This window comes from Panicum hallii, chromosome 9 (genome assembly GCF_002211085.1).
Source record: "Panicum hallii strain FIL2 chromosome 9, PHallii_v3.1, whole genome shotgun sequence".
Taxonomy (NCBI): domain Eukaryota; kingdom Viridiplantae; phylum Streptophyta; class Magnoliopsida; order Poales; family Poaceae; genus Panicum; species Panicum hallii.
Window position 1 is genome coordinate 64,869,031 of NC_038050.1, and position 27,613 is coordinate 64,896,643.

The 27,613-nt window shown below is 45.7% G+C and overlaps 5 protein-coding genes across 7 annotated transcripts; 1 reads left to right on the forward strand and 4 right to left on the reverse strand.

Annotated features, from left to right (window-relative positions):
* The first annotated feature begins 416 nt into the window (after positions 1–416).
* On the forward strand, positions 417–4,348 carry LOC112873982 (probable 2-oxoglutarate-dependent dioxygenase At5g05600). The gene is made up of 3 exons (XM_025937104.1): positions 417–1,050; positions 1,166–1,505; positions 3,832–4,348. Exons 1-3 carry the CDS (start codon positions 548–550, stop codon positions 4,135–4,137), a joined length of 1,149 nt encoding a protein of 382 aa, XP_025792889.1. The 5' UTR covers positions 417–547; the 3' UTR covers positions 4,138–4,348.
* Positions 4,349–6,941: 2,593 nt separating this feature from the next.
* On the reverse strand, positions 6,942–8,140 carry LOC112873984 (rhodanese-like domain-containing protein 10). Its single transcript, XM_025937106.1, has 2 exons — positions 7,479–8,140; positions 6,942–7,382 (listed from the first exon to the last, which is right to left on the reverse strand). Exons 1-2 carry the CDS (start codon positions 7,925–7,927, stop codon positions 7,190–7,192), a joined length of 642 nt encoding a protein of 213 aa, XP_025792891.1. The 5' UTR covers positions 7,928–8,140; the 3' UTR covers positions 6,942–7,189.
* A 19-nt stretch (positions 8,141–8,159) lies between these two features.
* Positions 8,160–12,328, reverse strand: LOC112873980 (phosphoinositide phospholipase C 4-like). The gene is given in 10 exon segments (XM_025937103.1): positions 8,160–8,566; positions 8,697–8,783; positions 8,856–9,008; positions 9,359–9,476; positions 9,603–9,832; positions 9,926–10,177; positions 10,249–10,384; positions 10,519–10,715; positions 11,327–11,679; positions 11,682–12,328. Coding segments are annotated over 10 exon segments (1,884 nt in total). The 5' UTR covers positions 11,749–12,328; the 3' UTR covers positions 8,160–8,275.
* A 225-nt stretch (positions 12,329–12,553) lies between these two features.
* Positions 12,554–16,663, reverse strand: LOC112873983 (protein YIPF5 homolog). Its single transcript, XM_025937105.1, has 2 exons — positions 15,699–16,663; positions 12,554–12,901 (listed from the first exon to the last, which is right to left on the reverse strand). The coding sequence occupies exon 1, from the start codon at positions 16,490–16,492 to the stop codon at positions 15,719–15,721; it is 774 nt and encodes a 257-aa protein (XP_025792890.1). The 5' UTR covers positions 16,493–16,663; the 3' UTR covers positions 12,554–12,901; positions 15,699–15,718.
* Positions 16,664–21,799: 5,136 nt separating this feature from the next.
* Positions 21,800–27,130, reverse strand: LOC112876232 (serine/threonine protein kinase OSK3). Of its 3 annotated transcripts, XM_025940295.1 has the most exons (12): positions 26,232–26,850; positions 25,948–26,134; positions 25,539–25,729; positions 25,207–25,391; positions 24,556–24,738; positions 24,331–24,462; positions 24,055–24,240; positions 23,535–23,624; positions 23,380–23,463; positions 23,123–23,263; positions 22,825–23,049; positions 21,800–22,298 (listed from the first exon to the last, which is right to left on the reverse strand). In XM_025940295.1, the coding sequence occupies exons 3-12, from the start codon at positions 25,720–25,722 to the stop codon at positions 22,185–22,187; spliced, it is 1,524 nt and encodes a 507-aa protein (XP_025796080.1). In that variant the 5' UTR covers positions 25,723–25,729; positions 25,948–26,134; positions 26,232–26,850; the 3' UTR covers positions 21,800–22,184. The 3 variants fall into 3 exon arrangements, with proteins under 3 accessions (XP_025796080.1, XP_025796079.1, XP_025796078.1); XM_025940294.1 differs by lacking the exons at positions 25,948–26,134; positions 26,232–26,850 and adding an exon at positions 26,897–27,130; XM_025940293.1 differs by lacking the exons at positions 25,948–26,134; positions 26,232–26,850 and adding an exon at positions 26,902–27,129.
* Between the last annotated feature and the right edge of the window lie 483 nt (positions 27,131–27,613).

Here is a 27,613-nt window from a genome sequence, read left to right on the forward strand (position 1 = left end):
ATATTCTACCTAAAATAAAATTTATATATATATTGAAACTATTTTTCATGATGAATCCAAGAGATCTAGTCTATATGAAATTTTAAATGCTGATGGTCAAAGCTGCCAAAAAGTCCTAATTACATTTATAGTTGTATAATTAGATGAAGTACATAAACACATTGTGACACGCCAAGAATTAAACATGATGGCAGAGGTAGCTCTGTCCACAAGATCCTAGCATATAATTACTATTCTAGCTAATCCTTTTCATGTTGTACCACTATTATTTTTTGAGCACGTGCTTTTATCTTCCCTATGCGCATGTTGCTTTCAAGCCCACTAGCTGCGATTTTATATTCCACACTCCAATGATGATCGCAAAGGCGCTGTCTCTCCCTTATCCTTTATAAAAAGGGGGTAAAATATGGTATTACCATTCATCTCAGGACCATATATGTTCAACTGCAACTACTATATATCATCACATGCCATGCGTGTGTAAGCTACTTCAGTTGCAGGCAGGGGGTCTTTCGAGTCGTCTTAAACCAGCAGCTAGCTAGCTCCGATGACTAGCTGCTTCAACGGCAGCGCCGGCTGGCCGGAGCCCGTGGTGCGCGTGCAGGCCGTGTCGGACACCTGCGGCGACACGATCCCGGAGCGTTACGTCAAACCCCTGTCGGAGCGGCCGTCGCTCTCGCCAGCCGCCGCCGATGCCGCCGGGGACGGCCCGAACATCCCGGTCGTAGACCTGTCAATGCCGGACGCGGACGCGACGTCCGAAGCGGTGGCGGCGGCGTGCCGGGAGTGGGGCTTTTTCCAGGCGGTGAACCACGGCGTGCGCCCGGAGCTGCTGCGCAGCGCGCGCGCGGCGTGGCGCGGTTTCTTCCGGCAGCCCGCGGAGGTGCGCGAGCGCTACGCGAACTCGCCGGCGACGTACGAGGGCTACGGCAGCCGCCTCGGCACCGCCAAGGGCGGCCCCCTCGATTGGGGCGACTACTACTTCCTACACCTCCTGCCGCCGTCCCTCAAGAGCCACGACAAGTGGCCGTCCCTCCCTGCCTCGCTACGGTACGGTACACGCAATATCTATCTAATCTAGCTAGCTCGATCTGTCGAAGCACATCGGCCGATGGTGGCGGCACAAGTTGATGTGGGACACGGGCCATGGTGGTGGCTGTTGCAGGGAGACGACGGAGGAGTACGGCGAGGAGGTGGTGCAGCTGTGCCGGAGGGTGATGCGGCTGCTGTCGACGGGGCTGGGGCTGGAGGCCGGGAGGCTGCAGGCGGCGTTCGGCGGGGAGGGCGGCGAGGGGGCGTGCATGCGCGTCAACTTCTACCCGCGGTGCCCGCAGCCGGAGCTCACGCTCGGCGTGGCGGCGCACTCCGACCCCGGCGGCATGACCATGCTGCTGGTCGATGACCACGTCAGGGGCCTGCAGGTGAGGAGCCCCGGCGACGGCAAGTGGATCACCGTCGACCCCGTCCCCGACGCCTTCATCGTCAACATCGGCGACCAGATCCAGGTACGACGTTCCTACACGTCGATACGCAGGTACCTGCACGTGGTACAAATTCCGACAACTGCTGCTCACGCTGGCATTTTATATATTTCTCTTATATATACTGGTAGTAAAAGAAAAAAAAAGAAGCATATGTGGTTTAGCGACAAAGAATCAAACGGAATACAAAAAGGTTAGAGTCGATAGCAACACAGTGATCTGACTAGAAATTGCGATACGTGCAACCACGTTGCACCTATCCATCCAAGTGCAAGACGGAAAGAAATAAAAACAAAGCACTGTGTGACAAAAACAAGAGAAATATAAATATGCAAGGCGCAAGGCTGTGCCGGGCGTCGACACGTGTCCCTGGACCAGCACCCACTGGATAGAACAAGATACCAAACGAAGGGTCGCCGAATCTGGTTGATCGTGTCAGGACTCAAGGGACTCGCGCCAAAAGGACGAATCTCCATGAGAGATAGGGTAGTCTTTTTATTGCATGAAACCTCTCATGCATATCCCAGTGCAAATATTTCCAAAAAATGTTGGACCAGGATAATTTCTCTTTCAAAGAAAAAAAATTCTTATAGCCGATAGAGGACCCGTGCTTATCTAGCTAGTATAAGTTAGTATCCATGCTCTTACAAAATATTAAAAGTATGGGCCTTATACATGCCCTTTGTACTCCAATCCAATCATCTTAAAAGTATAGTTGTAGCATCCCTTAAGACATTGTGAACTTCGCTGCTCCCTCTATCTAAAGTAAATAAATAAATATATAGAGTTGTATTAAGTCAAATTATTCTAGGTTTGACCAATTTTACAGAGAAAAGTACCAACATCTATCACACCAAAACACCTGACCATCATTTATACATCACTTTTCCAATATAAATGATGATTCATACTTTAATACATTTAAACACCATAGAAAAATCATATTATTACAAAACCAATAAATGTGCCCATACATTTTTCAAATATTCAATCATAGCAATGTGTATTTAAGCATCATCTGATATATTGACTATACATAACCAAAAATGCCACCTCTTTCCACAATAGAGATCATAGTGTAAGAGTTTGTGGTACAAAAGAAGGGCTTTTATCATCCTTGAATGGGTACCACCATTTATGACTTCATTTTTTGTACCCATGTATCGGAAATTGATACCTCATGTACCTCCGTAACATGTACTCCTAAGAGGTATGGAGAGTTTTAGTTTCAAAATGTAAAAAAATATTAACATGTACGATACCAAATAAATACAGTATTCAAAACATATTTCATGGTGGAATAATAGACTAATTTGATGTTATAGATGTTGGTGCTTTTGTTTTTCCTATAAACGTGATCAAAATCAGATAAGTTTAACTTAGGAGAAACTAAACCTTCTACATTTTGAAATGAAGGGATTAACTTTTTACAAACTATCTAAAAGATAAATCTCATTCTTTTTCTTGGAAAAAACATCTTGATGAACCCAAGACAGCAAAGGCAGGGACTTCTCGGTCCTTTAATTTATGAAATTAAACTAACAGGAAACCATCATGATGATCCGCGATACACGTGCCTCATCATGTTCTCGTAATCCTTGATTTACATCGGGCTTATTCTTTTGCTATACTCATAGCTAATGGACCATACTACTGTGTCATGGAGATTCAGCAGTCTCTGTGAACACTGCGCACAGCATGTACACCCATGGTCCATGGATAAAGGTGGGAGTGGGAGTGAGACACCTACTTGGCTACTTTGTCTCCTAGCTTGAGCCAAGTTAGTGTGCACTGGCCAGAGACGTACAGTATCTACTGGATGGATGTGTGGCTGCTTGGATTTGCATCGTCCGATCGAGTGCCGTTGCTATCATTGATCAGGTAGCTGATCGATGAGCGAGGCCCTGAGCCATTCGCTTACAAAAATGCAGGTCCGTGCACGTGGGACTAGCTAGTGGACTACCAGCAGCCACGATTGCTCGACCCATCATCCATCTGAAGATCGAGCTATCTGAATTATTTTGCTTGGCTGACTAGTCTGATAGATGATCGACTCTCTTGTCGCTTATATACGAATCGCAGTTAGCGGCCTAATAATAACTCTGTCGGTGTATTTATGTAATTGAAGTCCTAATCAATATTAATCCATCCATCATATGCGCTAATAATTCTTTAAGTATTATATTAGCTTAATTTAAATATAAGTATATGCAAAGCACCCATGTACATACTCAGATGCTAAGCAATATAGTAGGTAATTAATATTGCTGTTACGTTGCACATATTGTCTGCCAAGCCAGTTGCAGGTGGCACTAATTAAAATATATACGCATGCTGCATATGGCTGCAGGTGCTGAGCAATGCGGCGTACAAGAGCGTGGAGCACCGGGTGTCGGTGAGCGCGGCGGAGGATCGGCTGTCGATGGCCTTCTTCTACAACCCGCGGAGCGACCTGCCCATCGCGCCGATGCCGGAGCTGGTGGCGCCCGGCCGCCCGGCGCTGTACCCGGAGATGACGTTCGACGAGTACCGCGTCTTCATCCGGCAGCGCGGCCTGGCCGGCAAGGCGCAGCTCCAGTCCCTGCAGGCAAAGGCCGCCGCCGCCGCCGCTCCTGCCGACGACCCAGCTGCCGGCGGCTCGCCGTCCTCTAGCTAGCACACAGCTTAAATAATTTGATGTTTCAGCTAGCTGCGCTGTGCTGTGTATACCGTCGTCGTCGGATCGTTCTCGGTGAATAATTTGATGTTTAATTTCTGCGGAGCTGAATTAGTGTCCCATGCAACTGAAATTAAATGTCGTGATGATGAGCGGTAAATTAAATGTACGTACATACATATACATATACATATACAGAGATTGAGCTCTTGATGCCACTTGCTTGGTGTTGAGTTCACTGACAAAAGAAGTGTAAAAACCAGGATCATGATCCAAACTAGTAGTATATGCTAAAGAATAAAGATGATCCATTGTTTAGCTGCACGATTTTGAAGCCGCTTCCACCAATTACCACCGGCAATGACAGAGTGTACGTGCGTACCTGCGAATCGAAATCCACAGCTCTACAGTATCAATGCGACTCCAAATTCGACTCGATCCGCCGACATGTACACGCACATCAAGTGCATGCGTGCACATCAAAGTGTAGTCGTAACTGTGTGCTTTCCAAAGTTGGAAATAAAGGAGACATCATGCTGGTTACAGAGACAGTGCGGCCATTGGTGCCGTGCAGGCTCCATCGTCGTGGGGACTCCGCCGGAATCTTGATCCAACTGCCGGCGTTGATTGAGTGCAAGCATGGTATAATAATCTCCCCGAGAAATTAATGAGTCATTTGAGCTTTCTTTAATTAAGCTGGTGGTAGAGGCCAAATAAATGAGACCGACCGGCAACTAACCTTCCATCCATGTGGCAGTGTATGCGTCGTTTTCGGCGGATGCCTGAGCAGAGTGCGTGTCACGGCTCTTGACGGCGATCTTTTGGTGCAGGCGAAACGCGCGCTTGATGGGCGACAGGCAGCTCCCCGTTCTTTTTCTAAGATCTTGTGTGTTGGCGCGAGCACGGAAAAGTCTCCCAAGGGTCGTCCAACCAAAGCTCTTATTAATTAAAGTGGCGCTTAGCAAACAAAAATGTGCTTTTTCTTGTCATATATGGTTAACCTCACCTGGGAAAAGGTATGAGACAGTGTTTATGGTGGGACAAACTATATAAAGAGCAACAAGCAGCTAGACTGAGATGAATATGTAGTAGCCCCTTTGAAGAAGCAACTGATTGGGAAGCGTTGAACCCTGGTTTGGGACCGTACTTTTGTTAATAAAAGTAGGGAACAGTCACTGTGTAGAGTACAAGAATGGAATGTGTCACTGTGTAGAGTACAAGAATGGAATGTAAGAAGCAGCCAATCTGAAACTTATCTGATACCGTCAGCGAAAGAAGCTAGGCACACAGTACACCAAATTTAAAAGGGCATCAAAATTGCACGAATAAAAAGGATAAAGGAACATTGAATGTTGATGAACCAACAACAGAAAAGAGAAGCAAAATTATGCGACCACCTTATCCCATGCTTTGGAAGAGAAATTTGGATCGGAAAAGGCTAGGCTCCCTACATGTGTGCAAAATAGTCTTGGTCGGTTGCCGCATATTGCAGTTGAGTGGTAAGAATAAGAGTGATCCACATATAGATGGTCCGTGCATATGTCCACGCTTTTGAGTGGGTGCAAAGATGGCACCACCTTTGATTTCGTCAGTCGTATCAACGCATGTTTCAATCTCTGTGGTCCATATCATATATATACATGGTTTACCTTGATCAATTCGTAGTAGGATAGGTTAGAGCCGAGGACACGTACAAGGGGGAACTGTGTTCTCTAGTCACAATTCTAATGCTACACCTTTCTCTAGCGGCGGTACAGCCAAGGAATGGGTATGCCAGATCAACCCACTGCAACATAAGTAACTTCTTATGCCAGAAGAACTCGGGTCCTTACGTATCGCTAGCTGACGTATATATGCATGGATGAACATCAGGACATGGCACATGTCTTGGCCAGAAGGGTTCACATCCTATAAGGTCTACCTTGATCAACTTGTAACGAAATAGTGGAGTTATGTTGAGAATGCCGTGCATTCGCTAATCACTGTTGTTGTGTGGTCTATGAAAGAACACTGATGGGCAAGGTTGCTAGCCTAGTAGGGTTTGCCCACCCCCAAGGGGATTAAAATTCCGTATGTAGCCCGGAACAAACCGAAAAAATAAATTCCCAGTGCATGTGCCCTTATGTGATTCAACGCCGGATCTGCATTAGATTTGTGCATCGCAAGATTTTGCATGAGAATCCCCCCAACCCCCCTCTAGTCTGCATAAATCTAAAAGGATTGGCACCGCGAGAGCATATGCCTTTAAGGGCAAACAAATTTACGGGTATGGAATATGGAAACAAAGGAAAAGGGCCACCTGCCCTGCACATATATGCAGGCAAGCAACAGTAACCTATGCATGTGCTTGAAAACACAAAGCCACACGGCGACAGGATATGACAGGGCACCTGCACAGATGAGCGTAGCGGCACCGTCGAGTCGAGCCCCACTGATCCTTCCAGAATTGAGATCCAGCTACTGTTGCCTGCAGCTGCATTGCCCTTTCCGTGGAAGAAACAAGCACAACTTGCGCGATGCTATGCTGTTCCTCGAATCGAAGCCGCCAAGCTTGTGGTTGTAGGGTGGGGCTGACCGGCCGGCTGGGTCGATCGGCTGCCCAGCAAGCTGGCGTTGCCGTCGGATGGATAAGGTCCTGTGTCAAGCGGAGCCGACGCCACCCCGGTCCCCTCCGTGGCGGGCTGGCGGCGACGGCGTAGCCATTGCCTGCAGCCGCGCCGGAGAGTGTGGATGCAAAGGCTACGGTGGGCCTGCGGCGGTCCTGACCATGTTTTAGGCCATGGGCCTATGCACACATTAGCCCGGTACTGAGGCCGCAATGGCCGGTTGTCTTGGCCCATTAGGAATAAAGGGCAAAGACACATTCTTCGCCGCGACAAACTCCGTAGCTGCAATCTACTAGTATTCCGTATCCTACAAACAGATTCCAAGTACATTGATTGATACTGCTAGCAAAAACCGAAGCAAAGGGGATCGGATCAAAAGACCAAGGGAGATGAGATCATGAGATGCGCGGCGTGCCACTGTGCAGGCTGCTCGTCACTCTCGTGGATCATTTCACGACCCCCAGCAGCAGCAGGATCTGGAGGAAGATGTAGGACACGCCCCCGATGGTGGCGTACTGCAGCTTGCTCTCCCCCTCCACGTCCGGGAAGTCGCCGTCCGCGCACTTGGTGAACCCGCCGGCGAGCCACGCAAGGTTCCTGTACCCGTCGTCGTGCAGCATCCTCACCGCGATCAACGACCTTCAGGCCCACGCAACAAACAGGGTAGCTTTGTTACCACAAGGCACGATCGAGGCCAGCAAATTCGCACGCTTGTTGCACAATGATCTTATTTACCTGAGGCCTTCGCCGCAGGCGACGAGGAGCTTGGCGTCCTTGCCGCCGTCGCCGGCCACGGCGGCGGCGACGTCGTCGACGAAGCGGTCGTTCATCTTAGTGAAGGCCTGGCCCGTCCAGAGCCCTATGTAGCCGAAGTGGACCCACTTCTTGAGCAGCGTCACGGGGCCCATGTCGTCGTCCCCCACGAACAGCGGCACGTGCGCCGAGCCCCGCACGCCGGCGCGGGCGCGCTCCCAGGGCGGCCGCACGTCCAGCAGCCTGAACCCCTCACCGCCCAGCGCCTCCGCCGCGTCCTTGGGCCGCACGGCCTTCACCGCGCCCGACCGCACCAGCGCCTCGGCGCCGCCGGCCCACGACGTCGACTGCGCCCTGACGCGCGAGCGAGGCGGGACAGGGGAGGCGCACTTGATGCCGGCGGATGCCGCCGCAGCAACAATCATCGCCATGGCCACCGGCTGATTGGTCGCTGCCTGTCAGTTCAGGCCTGAGTCCTCACTCCTCACTCGCAGCATACGTGGCCAGGTCACACTTATCCACACGATGTTCTAGGTCCAATCCGCGCCGTTGGCGCTCGGGTCACCACAGCTCCTGGCCGCACGATTCATCCAAACAGATGAGGCGGAGTGGTGACGAGATCTCCGGCGCGTTTGATGTATCCCCCCATCGACAGGCTAAACATGAGGTAGCACAAACATGGATCCTAATTAATAAAGTTAAAAAAAGAATTCGATTCCTAATGCAAAAAAGCATCGGCCAATAGACATGGCAGCATGACCGTTCTGTGCTACGGGGCGCTAGGTGAACTCGAAGCGCATGAGGAGCTTGACGCTCTTGAACTTGTGCCCCTTGTGGTCGAACAGCGAGACAGCGCGGATCCCCGGCCGCAGCTCCTCTACCGGCAGCGCCGTCTGCCCGCCGAAGTCGTCCTCGCTCACATCCTGCTCGTGCACCTCCACGCGGAGCACCGCGATCTCGGGGACAGTCAGCGGGAAGGCGAACTCCTCCTCCCACACGGGGACCCAGTTGTCCTCCACGGCTTTCGTCTTCCTCATCACCGAGTCTAATGGAACTCCGGCGATGCCAACCTGTTGGTGAACCACAACTAGCAGGTTAGCAGTGCGTCCTCAAGTTTTAGGCCGGTGCAACTGTCTTTCGGATGATCAATATTCGTGGCGAGCTTTCAAACGTTGGCATGAGCTCAGGGAGTGGTCAGACCTTTACGTAGAAATCTGGAGGTGAGTATGAGTCGAAGTGTGTCTGCTTGAAGTCCTTGTGCCAACCTTCGCCCATGTATATCTTGACCTGCAAACCAGTACCAGATCAACCCATTTCTTAAACTCAAAGAGAGCGAAAAAGAAGAAACATGCCATCTACCTTCAATGTTGCCTTGACCGGTAAATCTGCCTTGGGATCAAACACCTTTCCATCTGGACATGTTTGCATCAAGAAATCAGGTTTCTTCACATAACCGCAGCCCCCATTGGCTTTGTAAAAACCATACATTAACCAAAGTGCTCTTCCATGTCCCTGGAGAAAAAAACAGAGGTCTTCATTAACATTAGGCAGCGTGTACACTATTTTTTTACTAACACAGCTAATCCACGCATTCTACTTACGTTATAGAACCAAAATAATTAATCAGGGTTCCTTTGAATGATTTGCTAAAAGGAAAGCACACGATAAAGCCAACTGAGCAACCAATACACTTAAGTTCAAAAAAAAAAGCAACCAATACATGACAACGGTGGTAAATTGAAGCTTAATTAAAAACATGACCATGGTGAAAATGTGGCAAAGTGAATCTTGATCGAAATCATGTAATAGGAAAATTGGGAGCTCAATCAGACCGGAATATATTGCTCAGATTACAATCAGACCTGCATATTGAATGCCACCATTTGAGCACCATGCACCCAGCCAAGAAATGGATTATAGTTGGATGAATTGAAGCGGGTTCCCTTTGGGTATATTCTCAGCATATTTCTGTGTGTGAAGCTGCTTGGAACAGACAGAAAGAGCTCTTAAGTAAGAGAAGAGTAAGCAATTAAGGAATGACAACACTATTATCTCGTCTCTTCTCCATCATTTGCTGGACAATTAAAATCTACTTAATCAACAAACCTCACAATGTTGGGACCATTACGTGCTGCCACTTTTGCAAGTTCTTGCTCACTCAAACTGAGGCGCCTAACTTTGTCCGGATCATTCTTTAAGGCATCCACGAGAGCGCCCTTTGGCTTTCCAGCCTTGATAGTAATGAGGTGTTTATACTCTGGTGCCACATGCTTGCATGCTTTCTGTGACTTGTTATCATCCAGACCTCTTTCATGATATAATATATCATCGTCGCTCTGCTAGAGCACCATTAGTAAAATACTGATGGGCAGAAATTTTGTTGACTAAGAAAACAAAAGGTAAACTGTAGCAGAATTTAAGACCCATACCCTGTCGGCTACTTGCATCTCATCCTGAATATCTGGAACTTCTACTCCCCAAGCTGCTTCTTCCCTTTCTCCCTTTTTAAACTGGGGTTCAATTTCTCTGTCCTTCATGGTACCGCCCTTTGCTTCGAGGTACTCCTTTGGGGGTTTTGTTGAGAGCAAGACACGCCCCTTTAAAGCTTCAGGTGAAGGAAATTCTTGAAGATGTTTCGATTCAGGGTAATATAGGATGTCTCCAAACACTTCAAGGACCATCTATACAAAATTTCAGAAGTAGCAACACTAGAATCACCTGCCATATATTAATCATTCAGAGACACAGTTACCTTAGCTACTTTCGCCTGAAGATCAGGTGTAAGGTGGTCTTCTAATGTTATAATAACAGGATAGGGAGATGCAACAAAAGCATATTCTTTGATGGATCTCAAGCATTTGATAAGTGATACCGGGGCAGTCAGCGTCCTATCAAGAGTGACAGCATAAATGAAGTCACAGCACATCTCATGGCAGCTTCAGTTTCATTATAGAAATAATGTTCAACAAGATGGTGTGCAAAAATCTCCATGAAAGGAATGCACAACGTTGCAGATATATACCTTCCATGGAGAACATCAATGTCATCTTTAGAAGAATTTGGCCATATGTCCAATTCAATTACACGAACACCTATTTGCAGTGCCTTGATGATGGGAGTATCACTGCAGTCACTGCTTAGTTGATTACCAGTCAGATATGAGTTGTGTCCAGTGTATATAAAATAGTGCGATAGTGGTGCGTTCATGTCCTGATGGACCTGAAAAGGAAGGTATTTAATGTCAAACAATTCGTAAAGTGCATACCAGATCACTAAAAGTGCAGATCAGTAATGGAGCTTCACGTGCTAGCCACAGAAGATAATGGCCAACAGAACTTTTCTTTGACCGTGAATGGCAGCTAAGGATCCATTTAATCTACAATATAGAGCTCTTATGGATCAATCAAGTCAAAGCAGTGTATCACCATTCAGCTACCAGCTTGCTAAGAATGATGCGTCATGACACAACAATAGAAGCACTAATTCATGGGTAGAAAAGTCACTGCGACACACAACGTCAAGCCTATGAAGGTACCACGCTAAGAAAAAGAAAAACAATCTGATTACCAGTGGCCCAAATGTTGAAATGACAAGCGCGTTATACAAGGAGCATTTCCCATTCGCAAGTCACCTTTGTGATCCACAAAAATGTTGAAGTGGCGGCTAATCCCCCACCTGATTAGCAAACGCAACTAATCTCACCACATTGTGCGATCCGTCCCTGAATGCCTATGCAGCCTCCCAACCGGCAATAGCAGCAATACACGCAGGAGACATTGAATCAGAGCCGCATTTGGGTTGGGGCTCGAGCAGCTTCCGGGTGGGTTTACCTTGGAGTGGCGGAGGGGCGGGTTGAGGTCCTCGGAGAAGAGGAAATGCATGAAGTCGTCGACGGTGAGCGCCGGCCTCCCGAAGCGCGGGGTGCGGCTGCGGTCCTGCAGGACCCGGTCGACGACCTGCTCCGCGACCTCGCCGTCGGCCCCTCCCCAGGCGGCGAGATAGCGGCGGAGGTCGTCGGCGCCCATGTAGGGCGACCCGCCGGCGAAGCGGGAAAAGAGCACGCGCACGTCCTCCGGCGTGGTGGTGTCGCCCAGCGCGAACCGGCGCGTGAAGAAGATGCAGCACTTGTACGTCCCCATCTCCGCCGCGGACGCCCCCGCCTCGTCTACCCCCTCGGCCTCGCTTCCGTCCCCGGCGGAGGTGTGTGGGGTGGGGAGGCGCGCGGAGGAGCTCCTTTGTCTCGTTTGGGCATTTTCGCGCCGCGAGGTTTCAGGGAGGGGGATTCGGAGGGTGGACGGACGTGCGGAGGGGAGGGGCGAGGGCGAGGAACTGCCGGCTGGTTAAGTACTCAGCCCCGCCCGTTGATGCTTCTCTAAATGCGGCGGGTGTGCATATGTGCTGTGCTCCTGAGCCCGAGCAGGTGGCTTTCACGTTCCCTTTTCTTCCGCCATTGCCGCCGTTTGAGCGACGAGATGCCCCAAAGCCCAAAGGGGCACCACGGCTTCGTGGGGAAACGGGGACGCGGCGTGGAGAAGCGATGGAACGCGTGCACTCCCGCGTCAGCGTCAGGGCTCTCGTTTGGTCGGTCGTCGCACTGCACGTCCAGGCGGCGTGCTGTTCGTGTGATCGTGCCGTATGCTGGGCGTTCCAACTTGTCTGCTGCGCGCTCTCCATGCAGCTGCGGCGTCGTTGACTGAGCCTGTGATTACGTATTTGCCAAGCAGCACAACCCTCCGTGATCGCATTTCAAAGTTCACGCTCAAATAATAATGAGATAGCACGAATGCAAAACTGTATCATTGCCTAGTTCGCTCTCAAATAAAAAACCGCGAATAAAATATTTTCACATAATCATGCGATAGCACAAAAGCAAGTAGCATATAGAAGTTATAACTACCCAACAAAACAAACTCAAAGGGTCGACTTGTCCAAAAAAAAAAGATAAAGTCGACATTTCCTAAAGAAGTGAAGCTAACCTTCCTTTGATTTTAGAACCAGTAAATAGCACAACACCTAAGGATTGGACAATTATCTCTTATAAATTGCAACGCTGAAAATTGAACAGTGAAATATAAAGGAAACTACGCATGGTGATCCTAAAATAAACCAGTCGTGGTAAGTAATCACAATGGACAAATTTGCACAGACCACGACAACACCCTTTAGAAAGTCGGATCTCCACCAATACTTCGAAAAAACCTAATTACTTCCTTTCTTTACCAAGATCTACACTGAGCACCCACCATGCCCACTGGAACCAAAGGTTCAAAAGTGACAGATCATTACAGGACAATTCCCCACTGGCCACCATATCATAAGTAGTTCTGCAAGGTCCCAGCAGAAACACTCCAGTGACTGGTTAAAAGGCAGTCCACTCCATCCGCCAAACAAATTCCGAACATAATCTGCACAGGAAGGAGACAAACACAGTTTACAACCCTGTACAATTGTATACTTGAAACTTACAAAGTAATTAGGAAAATAGTAGAGTGATATAAAGTTTTATAACAATTGCAACACAAGTACACAAATAGAAGAGAATTCCTTATTAAAGGATAATTTGACTTGTACAGTGTAACATTTGATGTAAGAGAATAAAGCTTTCAATTATCATAGACAAAATAGAAGACAAATAAGCCACTGAAAACAAATTCTGGAGCTCAAGTAGGTTGAAGTTATGTTGGCTTCACAAATCCATTACAAGGAATGTTTTGTCCGAAAGAACAGCTTATGTTAAAATGAGTTTATCTGACGTATATCATTACCAAAAACCTATCTAATTGCAATTAACAAGCACGTACAACCTATAATGGACGAAGCAAGCACAGATTCCTTTAGTAAAAGCATGAACAGGGAGAAAGGGATCAAAACACATTATATGTATTTAAGGAAACTGAGAAACGATCTGTGTTTTCAGAGAATATCTTGAACAGGTATGGACAAGGTCTGGAGCAGGTTAGCAACGATACTGAGAAGATGGAGAATCCTGTGCCCAGAGACAATGGAGGAGCTGAAAAAAGAGAGAGAAAGAACTCCACAGGAGGTAGACCTCTGCCTGGGCTTTGTTCTAAGGAGCTGGACAATTTTTATTGGGAAGTTAACAGTGTAAACCCAATCAAACACTAAGGCTAAAACAATCAGTAAAGGAAGAACTGTGACATGGAGTGGCGAAGGAGCAGAAGATGGCAGGAACTACTGGGAAAGAAGGTCAGAGAGAGTATCTGCAAGATTGAAACTAGATGAGCCAATTAAATTGGAAGAAAAACATTGCTGCTGAGAGAAGTGCTTCAGAGTCGTGGTGCTTTTTCCAGAGGCAGTAGTCTAATCCTGGTGCTTTTTTCCAGGAAAGACCTGTGTTTGAAGATGCTTATCTAGAGGGAAACCAAGAGCTTGAACTTTGTAAACTTTTGGTCCATTCATAATGAATGAAGCCAGAGCTGCGCCTCTTGAACTCTAGCATATAGTAACCAAATTGTTTAGCAGCATACAGATCCTAAGTATCTTCACCATCGAGATACTGTATTGATAAAATGAAAGGACATCTAAAGAATTATGCTGAAGGCTCTCCATGCTAAAGCCACCTCTAACAACAGAATCAAAAGGGCTTTGACATCTATAGACAATGCCCCAGAGGGCTTTAATAAAAAGAAGCTTTCACGCACTACACCTATTTTTCTAAAGAAGTGAATGGCCCCTAGTTGGCTAGTCTGATCAATTGGCAGGCTCAGCCTCAACATCATGTTCTGATATAGAAAGAAAGAACCTAACTCCTGGAGGGTGAAAGAAGAATCTCAAGTGGATATTAAATCAAGGGATCTGTCCACAACTGATGCTTCACATGCCTTAGAGCCGGAGGTTTTTGCCTTTTTATCAAAAAGGGGAATTAGGTAAAGCAAATTCCTGCCTTGGACGAGCACGGGGTCAAGTAAAACAGGGTCGCGCTGCTTGATGCTCCGATCAAAAACAAATCAGACCATGCCGGGACAACGGAATATGCATTGGAAAGGCCTCTCCCCAGCCGGCCTATAGAACAACAATGTTGTGTCGTGTAGCGGAGCTTAGAACGAGGGGACTTGGAGCCCAAGGAAGGTGACTCGCGCTGACAGCTGACTCCTCTTCAATAGAAAGGAATAGCCAAACCTACCCAGCCAACTCAGCTAAGGATCTTCAATTTGTCATTCAATTTAACACCACTTGGTTCATTTATCAACAATTTGACAATTTCCAGATCTAAATGATACTTGCAGATATACAGCAACTAGAACATTAAAATTATCACCTATATCATGTGAACATTAGCACAAAACACAACTATTGGTTTGGTTCAAATGACCCTTTTTAAGTCATAGAGTTATCACACTATGGGTATGCCTTTGATGCTGCACAGCCTGTAAGACTAGAAAACTGGACCAACACTCCAATAGCATGTGAAGTGTTCTCAACTTCTGCAGGAAATATCTTCAGCCAACCTACAACATTTCCTAGTTCCAGTAGCTACATAAGCTTGCCTCATTAACATTTATCTCTAGATGAATTACATCAGCCATACTGATGGAAAGAATAAACTACCTTGTATATCTATGGGCAACCAAAAAAATGGTCTACAACTACAATTCAGAGCCCCATCTTGTAATTGTAAGGCATGTGTCTGCAGGTCTCTTATCAATTATCAGTCAGATATATAGCTGCATTCGCATTTTGGTCTCACATGCACAATGCCATCAAGGAAATTTCCAAGCACCCACTAATCAATTACAGAAAGTAAGCAGAAGATGCAGATCTTCCAAATATAAAATTAAATATGTTCAACATTATAAGAAGTGAAGGGTGATGCCTATGAGTAATGACAAACTTATGGATACTGCAAAGAGTAGGCAAGGCTGCATTATTCATGGTACCGCATAATCACTTTTCAGTTATAATCATGGCAGAAATGACACCAATACCATGGTGAGAAGATAGAACTAGTTAAGTCAAATGAGATAGACACAGTAAACATCCATCCAGCTCGGCCTTCTATGAGCCTCCAAGTAGACAAAAATCATCAACTAACTCATCTTTACGTAGGAATTTTAGGAATGTAGCTTTAAGAACTCAATTTGTTAAATCAAGATTGTAGGGCTAAATATTTCAATACATTAGTGCTTAGCAACAATGATCAAATTAAATATTAACATGGTCTAGCAAAGTTGTCAAGCATACCTTCCGTATAATAATGGGTATTAGAAGATGACGAGCAGCGAGAAGAGCATGTAGACGAGCCAGCACGCATAGGCGATGAGGCCCCTGTGCTCGTCGCCGCTGGATGCAAGCTCTGCTAGCAGCCTGGTGCAGACCCTGGTGGACCATAGCACGAACGCCATCCCCACTCCAAATATGAGCCCGCCGCCCCGCGGCAGGAAGAGGGAGACCGCGGAGAAGATGACCATGGGCAGCATGCAGTATCCGACGAGGCTGACGCACCTGTAGAGATCGAGGTCCCCGCGGCGGCCGCCCGACAGCATGGAGAAGACGAAGTAGAGGAAGAGGGACGCGACGGTGACCCAGCCGAGCACGATCCCGAAGTGGAACTTCCCCGCAAGGAGCTGGAAGAGTCCAAAGGAGAGGAGGAAGAGGAACGGGCCCGAGAGGTCGGCGTCGGCGTGGAGCGAGGGATCCGCCGTGCGGAGCGGGTGGAGGATGGAGATCGTCTTCCGCCAGATCTGGCGCGTGTTGATGCCGAGCTCCTCGAGGAGAGGCGGCTCGTCCTCGAAGGATGCGCCGGAGCCGCCGATGCCGATGGGACCCGTGTAGAGGGGCGGCGCGGAGGAGGAGGCCGCGGCGGCGGAGACGTCGAACGACATGAAAGGGAGCGGGTTGGCGGCGGACGAGGTGGAGGGGCGCGGCGGCGCGAACGCAGGCGGAGAAGAGGCCCCCACGCCCGGGGCAGGATGGCGGCGGTGCGTCGGGGTGGACGGCGTGAAGACAACCGGCGGCAAGGGGAACTCCTTCGCCATGGCCGCGGCGATCGGGGAGAAAGCGGCGGCGGGCGGCGGTGGCGAGGGTTAGAGATCTGGGAGGTTGCGGGAGATCGAGGAGTTGGGTTTTGGCCTAGGCGAGGAGGGAGGGGATCTGGGGGGAGGAGTCGCCGAATCGGGCCGTCCAACTGCAAGATGCGAATGGTTAGCGCTGTCTTTCCTTCGGCTTTCGGGTTTTCTTTTCCGTGCTTTTTTTTTTGCGCGTTCCGTGATTAAGCAAAGGCCAAACGGGTAAATGCGTAGGTTGCTTTGGGGGATTTCTAGAGGTTTTTAGTCCACTGACTTGTAAGAGGCCACCAACCAGCGTTTAATTTCCACGAAGATATCTGGATCTACCCGTATTCCGAGATAAGTTAAGTTGCGGTAGAAATAGCATATAAAAGGTTAGCGTGCACAGTTTAGAAGATATCAGTATCAATTACATCGCACAACCAAGTCGCTAAGTACCTGGATGGTCCCGACACCTTGGACCGCCGATGCAGATTTCGTGATGAATGTAAAACGTTGAGAATTTTGTCATCTGGACATAGGATCATGCTAGATTTTTTTTACGGCTGCAGAATTACAGGCCTCACCTTAAATAACCTAAATTGGAAAAAGTTGGCCCCTATAGTTTTTTTAAAAAAATTCACTTATCATTGCCACAAAACAGCATTTGTATCGCTGAAATCTTGCGATTCCGACGAAGATGTCTGGATCCACCCGTGTTACGAGACGAGTTGATTGCGGCAGGATTAGCACATAGGAAATTAGCGTGCACAGTTTAGAAGATGTAAGTATCGATTACATCATGCAACTAAGACGCTAAGGTACCTTGATGCCCCCGACACCATGGACTACCGATGCAGATTTCCTCACGAAGGTAAAATCTTGAGAATTTTACATCTGGATATGGGATCGTGCTAGATTTTTCTCACTGCTGCAGAACTACAGGTCTCACTCTAGAGAACCTGAATTGAAAAAAGTAGGCCCTGTGGATTTATACAAAATTCACTTATCATAGGCCGCATAGCACCGTTTGAATCGCTGAAATCTTGCAATTCCGACAAAAATGTCTGGACCCACCTATGTTCCGAGATGAGTTGGTTGCGACAGGAATGCACATAGAAAGTTAGCATGGAAAGTTTAGAATATGTCAGTATACATTATATCGCGCAACCAAGGCGCTAAGGTATCTTGATGGCCCCGACACCGTGGACTGCCGATGCAGATTCTGTGGTGAATGTAAAACCTTGAGAACTTTGCCATCTGGATATGGAATCATGCTAGGTTTTTTTTCACGGCCGCAGAATTACAGCCCTCACCCTAGAGAATTTGAATTGGAAAAAGTGGACCCTTATGGATTTTTATAAAATTTACTTATCATAGCCATAAAACAACGTTTGTATCGCCGAAATCTGACGATTCCGATGAAGATGTCTGGACCCACCCGTGTTCCAAGACGAGTTGGTTGCGACAGGATTGGCACATAGCAAGTTAGCGTGCATAGTTTAGAAGATGTCAGTATGAATTACATCGCGCAACCAAGGCGCTAAGGTACCTTTGTGGCCCCGACATCATGGAGTGCCGATGCAGATTTCGTGACGAATGTAAAACCCTGAGAACTTTGCCATCTAGACATGGGTTCATGCTAGATTTTTTTCACGGTTGCAGGATTACAGGCCTCACCCTAGAGAATCTGAATTGGAAAAAAATGGGCCGTGGATTTTAAAAAATTCACTTATAATAGGCCGCAAAGCAGCATTTGTATCGTTGAAATCTTGCAATTCCGACGAAGATGTCTGGACCCACCCGTGTTCCGATACGAGTTGGTTGTGGTAGGATTAGCACATAGAAAGTTAGCGTGCACAGTTTAGATGATGTCAGTTCACGCAACTAAGGCGCTAAGGTACCTTGGTGGCTCCGACATCGTGGATTGTCGATCCAGATTTTGTGGCGAATGTAAAACCTAAAGAATTTTGTCATCTGGATATGAGATCATGCTAGGATTTTTTTCATGACTACAAAATTAGAGGCCTCACCCTACAGAATCTGAATCAGAAAAGGTGGACCCCTGTGGATTTTTATAAAATTCACTTATCATAGCCACAAAACAGCGTTTGTATCGCTCAAATCTTTCAATTCCGACGAAGATGTCTGGACTCACCCGTGCATCGAGACGAGTTGATTGCGCCAGGATTGGCACATAGTAAGTTAGCGTGCATAGTTTAGAAATATCAATGTCAATTATATCGTGCAACTAATGCGCTAAGGTACCTTGGCGGCCCCGACACCGTGGACTGCCGATGCAGATTTTATGGCAAATGTAAAACCTTGAGAACTTTGCCATGTGGATATGATATCATGCTAGTTTTTTTTCGTAGCTGCACAATTACAGGGTTCACCCTAGAGAACCTGAATTCAAAAAACTAGGCCCGTGTGGATTTAAAAAAATTCACTTTTCATAGGCCACAAAGATGAAATCTTGCAATTCCGACGAAGATGTCTGGACCGACCCATGTTATGAGATGAGTTGGTTGCGGCAGGAATGGTACATATGAAGTTGGCGCGCATAATTTAGAAGATGTCAGTATCAATTACATCACACATCGCGCAACCAAGGCGCTAAGGTATCTTGGTGGTCGCGACACCGTGCACTGCCGATGCAGATTTCATATTTGGCAGATTTCATATCAAATATAGAACCTTGAGAATATTGCCATCTGCACATGAGATCATGCTAGTATTTTTTTCACGGCTGCAGAATTACAGACCTCGTCCTGAAGAACTTGAATGGGAATAATTGGCCCCTGTGGATTTTTACAAAATTCACTTATCATAGGCCGCATAGCAGCGTTTGTATCGCTGAAATCTTACGATTCCGATGAAGATGTCTGGAACCACCCGTACTCCGAGATGAGTTGGTTGCAGCAGGAATGGCACAAAGAAAATTAACATGCACAGTTTAGAAGATGCCAGTATCAATTATACCATGCAACCAAGGCGCTAAGGTACCTTGACGGCCCGACATCGCGGACATGGGATCATGCTAGGTTTTTTTCATGACTGCAGAATTATAGACCTCATCCTAGAGAATTTGAGTTGGAAAAAGTGGGCCCCTGAGGATTTTTATAAAATTTACTTATCATAGGCCACAAAGCATTGTTTGTGTCGCTGAAATCTTGCAATTCCGATGAAGATGTCTGGACCCACCTGTGTTCCGAGACGAGTTGGTTGCGCAAGGAATTGCACATAGAAAGTTAGTGTGCATAGTTTAAAAGGCGTCAGTATCAATTACATCGCGCAACCAAGGCGCTAAGGTATCTTGGTGGCCCCGACACCGTGGACTGCCGATGCAGATTTCCTGACGAATGTAAAACCTTAATAATTTTGTCATCTGGATATGGGATCATGCTAGATTTTTTTCACTACTGCAAAATTACAGGCCTCAGCCTAGAGAATCTGAATTGGAATAGGTAGGCCCTATGGATCTTTTAAAAAATTCACTTATCATATGCCACGAAGCAGCGTTTTTATCACTGAAATCTTTCAATTCTGACGAAGATATCTGGACCCACCCGTGTTCCGAGATGAGTTGGTTGCTACAGGAATGGCACATAGGAAGTTAGCATGCACATTTTAGAAGATGTCAGTATCAATTATATCGCACAACCAAGGCGCAAAGGTACCTTGGTAGCCCCGACACCGTGGACTGCCAATGCAGATTTCGTGGCGAATGTAAAACCTTGAGAACTTTGCCATCTGGATATAGGATCATGCTAGATTTTTTTTCAAGACTGTAGAATTAGAGACCTCGTCCTAGAAAATCTGAATTGGAAAAAGTGGGGCCCTTTTGATTTTTATAAAATTCACTCTTATCATAGGCCATAAAGTAGCGTTTGTATTGCTAAAATCTTGTAATTCCGACAAAAATGTCTTGGCCCACCCGTATTCCGAGACGAGTTGGTTGCGGCAGGATTGGCATATAGGAAGTTAGCGTGCACTCTCCTTTCTACAGGAAGAGGACATAGATAAACTCTCACCGTGTTGTGCTTTAAAGCAGCGAATATACAAAATAAGGAGGATGAGGCAAATGTTTGTGTTATTTCAGTAATATATGAAATGTGACTGTTATTTCCCTTCAAAAAAAATGTGATTGTTATGATGATTATGAACGGTTCAAGATTTTTCGAGAAATTATTTATATCAGTAAAATAAGATCTTCGTGGCATTCTGCAGACAAAGAGGGTCAAGTTTACCAACTTATTCTTTTTCTAATGAGATTGATTCCATTAAACCTAATGAGTAATGAGCCGCTAAAATATTAGCAAGTAAAGCATACAATATACAATCCGGTATATATAGAAAGAAAAATTGAAAAGGTTATTATGAACATCATATATTTAAAAATAATTAGAATGGCGCGTCACAAAAAATATTCAATAGCCATAAGTATTTTAGCGGGTCCAACCCGTGAATTATTTTCAATTATCCTTGTTGGAGGCGTCATATACATAATCAACTCTAATTTTGTATGATGATGGTGTTCATAACATTGCCGCATTTACCAATTCAGAATCTCTAATATCTAGCAGGATCCATGCTGATCTTTTAGTTCAGCGTGAGGCCAGTGAATATGGCAGTGTTTTCATTTGGTGGTCCTAACTTAAATTCAACCAACTGATACGTGTTGGATTTGGTTCATGTTAGGTTCCATTTTTATGTGAGTCGAGGCGAAATTTGTTCATTTGGAGTTGACATTGCGAAACAAGCCGTGAAAGGTTGAAGATTTTGATTTACTTCCTGTTCTTTTTGTTTGTTATTTTTATTTGTTCTAGTTTGCATTAGTGCTTTATGATATCTTGGCTATACATTTCTTAAAACATGGGTCTACTACCTATAACAAACGTAGTCTGATAGATCAACGAAAAAAATTCAAAGAAAAACTAGGTCATCGAAAAAGAATGTCTAAAGCTTAAAATATATCCATTATCTAAAAAAAGTATTTCGATATCACACATAACTGATATTATTGCATCATTGTCAGGAGTATTCACATGTATATTTAGTTACAAAAGTTAAGTCACAGTACTCGTTTGTAAAATATGAAGGTTATGACAAGCTAACTAGTTTAAGTAGATTAATTGGCTTATCATAAACATAAAAAAGACGGAGGGCATAGCATGTGACTGTGGTTAAGGAATTATTAGCAATTGCAAAATTTTCAAGTGCAACTCAGTTTCATATATCTATTTAGCTACAAAAGGAGTCAATAAGCATGATATTTTTGCATATGTGTCCCAGTGGTTGTCATGAAAAAATATTTGCAACTGCAAAATTTTACAGTACATCGCAGGATAGATATGTAGTAAGTTGAAAACAAGCTGGATCTTGCATTTTTCGCAAGTGTTTGCACTGCAGAATTGCCATCTGCGTTGCCACAGCTTGCTTAAACAGAAATGCCCCCCAGACAGTTATACTAAACCTACGTATATCTATAACAAGTTAACAGCCAACCTTTGGGCGAAACACAAGACCGGTCACTCAAACAACACGTTTTGCTGTCCAAAGACAAGAAAAAGGTGCAAAGGTTCCTATTTACATGTTGTTGTTTATTCATCACTACAGTGAAAAACCTCACACCGTAGAGCCCTATGTTTAGTTATTCGCCACTCTGAACATAGACACAGCACTATAGAACCCTAAGCTTGGTAAGGAAGTCCGCACAAAAGTCCAGGAAGAGGAGCTGAGGTCCAGTAACTCTCTGCATATCGAGGAGGTATTTTTCATCCCTCGTCTTGTAAAGCTGACGAAGAAGAAAACAATGTCAGCGAATGCATCGCCAAAGAGCATATATAATACGAGAGAAAAAAATGTGGCATTTGAAGTGCATTAGTAGACTACGACTCAAAGAAAGTATTGAGAAAAAAAAAATGAAAGTCTGCGTGGTCAAAATGACACCAGATAGTACTTGTTAGAAATAGCAGAAGCATGTGCCGAACATTTACATGCTGGAAACACAACAATATGTATTATGAATTCCCTTTTTAGAAAAAATAAGAAAGAGATAAGGTGGCTTGACTAAAAAAATGATTCAAAACACATGATTGAACAATTCGACAATAATGGGTTAAAATCCACACAATTTATTACATGGTGAAAAAAGTCCAGTTAGTGTAACAAGCTACTACATACCTGGATTTCAAATTACTTGTTGCTAAAAAAATGATTCAAAACACATGATTGAACAATTCGACAATAATGGGTTAAAAATCCACACAATTTATTACATGGTGAAAAAAGTCCAGTTAGTGTAACAAGCTACTACATACCTGGATTTCAAATTTGATCACAGCAGGTAGCTTTCCATTTGCATCATCATTATGCATGATGATAGAGTCAAAGCTGTTGCTGGCATCTAACATATCATGGGCTTCAGAAAACCCAGGACACCATCTGCATTTCATGTTGTAGTGTCCATTCTTCTTCCAGCTCACATTTAATTCTTGAAGTGCTTTCAGGACCTCGATCATTATTTCACGAGGGTGGGCCCGAGACTGTTGGTTAAATGAGACATTAATACAAGTGCTAGGTGGTACAAGGCAAAGCAAAATGAACAGTATGCAAGACCTGAAGTCCGAGCGCCCATTTTCTTTCAACAGGATAATGTGTCCGCAAACCGCTGCTATGTGGATCACTGCTTCCTGGAACATAATTCCTTGTACCAGAACTAGCTGATTCGGATGACGCCAGCTGATTTAAATTCCTATCCTGGAGAAGCAACCATTCAGGTATTCAGAAATTCAACAGTGCTAAAATCATCAATAAATCAAATAACTTCCCCACTGCTTATCTTGTTTAAAGGCCCGAATGTAAAGTGTACTGACCATTGAATCTTGATAATCTGCCCCGAGATAGCCACTGGTTGCTCTAAACCGATTGTCCAATAGTAAATAATACGCAACAGTAGCCTGGAATATTTGCCAAATATCAGTAGCCAAGTCACTAAAAGGAACACAAGGCTCATATTGCATGTCCATACCTCATTTTGAAGTCGGCTGCACAGTGATTCACACACATCGTCCTTGTTAAATCCCATTTTAACAACATCTCGAAGTGTATCCTCATCAATCTTCCGGAAATGGCCATTGTAGGAAATGTTATAACATTGTCAGAGAAGAATGAGAGGGCTGGTCATTGTAAAATCAATCTAACAGAAATACCTTAATACCCCTCAAAATGTGACACTGCAAAAAAAATTAGTGCACCACTTATGCATTCTATCAGATATACCTGTTGGTGGCTTGGTGCTACAATACAAACTAGCAGTATGGAATAATACGAGATATAATTTTTTTAATATTGATTTCTACAATATTATATTCACAAGATAGTACAGAAATATGCTTATAAAAGTATTTTACATGTAAAAATATATAATTAATGATTCTAATATGAACAGTCTAAATACTTTTTCTTACATATTAGTGGACAAAAATAGAAAAAGTTGAAAACAATCATACAATAGCGGCATAACCACTCAAATACAAGAGAGGATATACCATTTTGGCTTGTTGTGCCGTGTCTGGTGGAGGCACTGCCAAGTAACGAGGAAGACGATTCTGGAACCATTGATGCTCTCGAATTTCACGAATTGTGATTCTCTTCATAGGCTCGACAACAAGCATTCTTGGGATTAAATCCCTGGCCAAAGCAGATAAATGACTCGGAAGAGTGTAGATACCTCCCTGAAACACAAAACCAGGGGGAGGGCGATCAAATCCCTCCCAAAAAAAAATGTTGCATGGTAGAAGTAGTCCACGCAAGTTCTTTCTCACCTTGATCTTTTTGAACAGGTTGGGAATATTCTCATCATCAAATGGAAGAGTTCCACAAAGAAGTGCATAAAGGATCACTCCACAACTCCATACATCAACCTCAGGTCCAGCATATAATCTACCAGATATTACCTGCAAAGGAACACCCACATGTATCAAGAAACATGGTGTGTAAGAAAAAGCAGGAAAATAGATCAACAAATCTCTGTAACAGGCATAAAATACCTCTGGAGCAGCATAATTTGGACTCCCACAGCTAGTCTTCAAAAAATGACCATCATGCATTACATTGCTTAAGCCAAAGTCCGCAAGTTTTACATTATACTTCGAATCAAGTAACAGGTTTTCTGGCTTTAGGTCACGATGGACAACCATGTTTCTGTGGCAGTATTCAACACCAGATATGATCTGTTCATTGCACATGAAAAAAAAAAACTAATAAGACACCTTGAATATACAAAAAAAAATCAGAACATTTTAACTAGCATATCCTCCCATGGAAAGATGTAATGTTTCAATCATGATTCAAAATTCTGAGACTAAGATAATCAAGACTTCATAAAGAGGCTTTAACTGATTGAATAGATTGCATCGCTAAAGACAAAGCAATTACCTCATCAGGCTTGCAAGTCAGCATGGTTACATGTCAGAAGCTAAAAACAAGGCAACGCAAAACTAATCCAAATAGGCAAATACTTAATGTGACCCACATTAAACACAGCAGAAAAATAATGAGGAACATGGATGGAATGTCCATAAGTATTAAATTTTCACTGATGCAAAACAACAAGGGAGAAACCTTTTATTGATAAATACTTATTGTGACAAAAAAAAACATGTCACTACAAGCAAATAAATGAGCAAAAGAACAAATACCTGCTGGAAGATTCGCCGAGCTTCATCTTCCTGTAATCTGCCTTTCTCAACAATGTAATCAAACAGCTCACCATACTTACAATATTCCATCACAACATATATATCCATAGGTGTGTAAATGACCTCATAAAGCCGGATGATATGGGGGTGAATGAACAACTTCAATATCTTGATTTCTCTCTTTGCTGGAAACAGGAAACAGGGGGGCGATCTTAATAGAAGCAAATCAACTCCGAGTCTTAATTTCAAAGCACTATCAAAAGTTAAACTTGCTCCTTGTCAAAATATATCAAGCGAAATAATGTCCAATCCAACTGTATAAGGCAGCATACCTTTCTCTTCCATTTCCATATTTCTCATTTGGCGGCAGTTAATGATCTTTATAGCAACTCTATGTCCTGTAAGCTTATGCTCTGCAATCTTCACTTTTCCAAATGTACCAATACCTAATGTTCTTCCCAGGGTGTAGTTTCTTAATGCATCAGAATGCCCACCCCCTCTAGTGCTTCCATCCATTTTCACTCTGCCATTAATGAAAGAAGAGATATTATGTTTGTTATATATCAATTATGGCAACTATAAGTTGCATTGAATACAATTGCTTGCATGGTTGAAATACAAATCACACTCGGTGCAGTCCATGTTTCTAATGGTCCCCACAACATAAACTATTTTACTTCCTTAGGAACATAAAACTATGTAAACGCTATAAAGCATTACATTTAAGGGTAAAACAAATACCATCATGCAGCCGCACCATCCTATCATGTATCATCCCCTTAACCAAACCCTAACCATAAGCTATCTCCAAAGTATTTGAAGGCCTTTGGCCTCCCCAAAGTGCTGTAAGCCATCTTCCCCGTAATGGAATCCCAGATTACTGCACAGCCTTTACAGTGTCTGCACACTGGATCTTGTCCATAGATTACTACAAATAAATGAGCAACCAATGGAACTTATAGTGGTTTAATTGCTTAAAGAACACCCTAAACGTCACAACTAATGAATGAGCACAGGAATCATACCTAGTTCACCTCATAGAAAAATTGATGGCTGAATGGCAGCACCTAATTGGCATGGCTAACTAGTGTCAAGATACTGAGCATAGAATCCGCACACAGAACACAGGCCAGTAACCAATCAGCTACCACACGCAACACAGGCAGCCCGTGCAACGGTCCCATACTCCCATCCATACAAAAAAAATAGACGGCACATAAATCGGAATCTCTTGCCCAGCGAGATCTTTCAGCTCAGAAGCTGAACCAAGGAAAGTGAGATCGACTGATAGATCAACCGATAGACAAGCTACCCAAGCAATCGGTCGAGGTTGACCTCGTAGCAAGCGGCGAGAGATTAGCCCGGAAGGATCTGAGGCAACGAAACTGGAGTAGACGACGTCCTTTGGGGAAGCCAGAGGCGTTGCTTCCAAGGAGACCGCCGCCGCCTCGCTCAAACACCCCGTCAAATCGCCAAAGCCACGAGCGCCGCTCAATTCCCCCCACCTCATCTACTCTTCCGAGACCGCGAGACCTCCCCGCCCTCCCCAAGGAAATGCGACAGCAAGCCCCCCTTGATCCGCAGCTCAAAACCACCCAGTGGTCACCCAGTCCCCGAACCCGAAGAAGAATCGAAGCAGGAGAGCTTGCAGACACCAGCAGGAATTCCACGAGCACAGCAGCGCGGCTACCTTACCTTGCCGGCCTCGCCGGTGGCCGACGGGGGTCAACCTTCCTGCGCGCGGGGGAGTGCGGGAGGAGAGAGACGGGGAGCACCCACGAGCGGAGAGCGGAGAGCGGGGAGAGGTTTTGGGGGTTGGGGGTCTGTGCCGGCCCTCGGTTCGGTCCGATTCCGGGGGGCGGAGGCTGTAACCCGGCGTTTAGCTTAGTTTAATCGCCCGCCTCCTCGGCCGGGTTAGGGCGAGGCGACATCCGTGTGGAGGGGGGCGGCGTTACCGGGGGGGCCGTCGATGTCGCCGTCGCGCTGACGTGGCGGCCCGCTCGCTCGGTCGCGCCCCCGTTGGGCTGCTTGTGTCTTCCTTCCCCCCGTCTCGTCTCCTTCTGGCTGCCCTCGAATATATACTAGTATTTTTTCTCTCGTGCGCGTGCGTCCGTTTGGTGGCGGATGGCGTGGGACGACGGACGGACGGACGGCTGGGGTGCTGGGCGCGATTTGCCGGAGGCGCTTTTGGCCGCCGGTGGGGTGGGGGGAGCTGACACGGCGCTGATGCGGCGCGGCGTCGGAGGGGGATGGTTGTTTCCGACGAGGACGACGGCGTGTTGGATGGGTTGCGCCTGCGCCGTTCGCGTGCTGGTGCCTGGTGGCCGCCTCCGACCTCCGGTTGTTTGTTTGCTAACCCGAATATTATTATTAGTAACAAGCGTTGCCTTGCGCGGGCGCGCTTGCC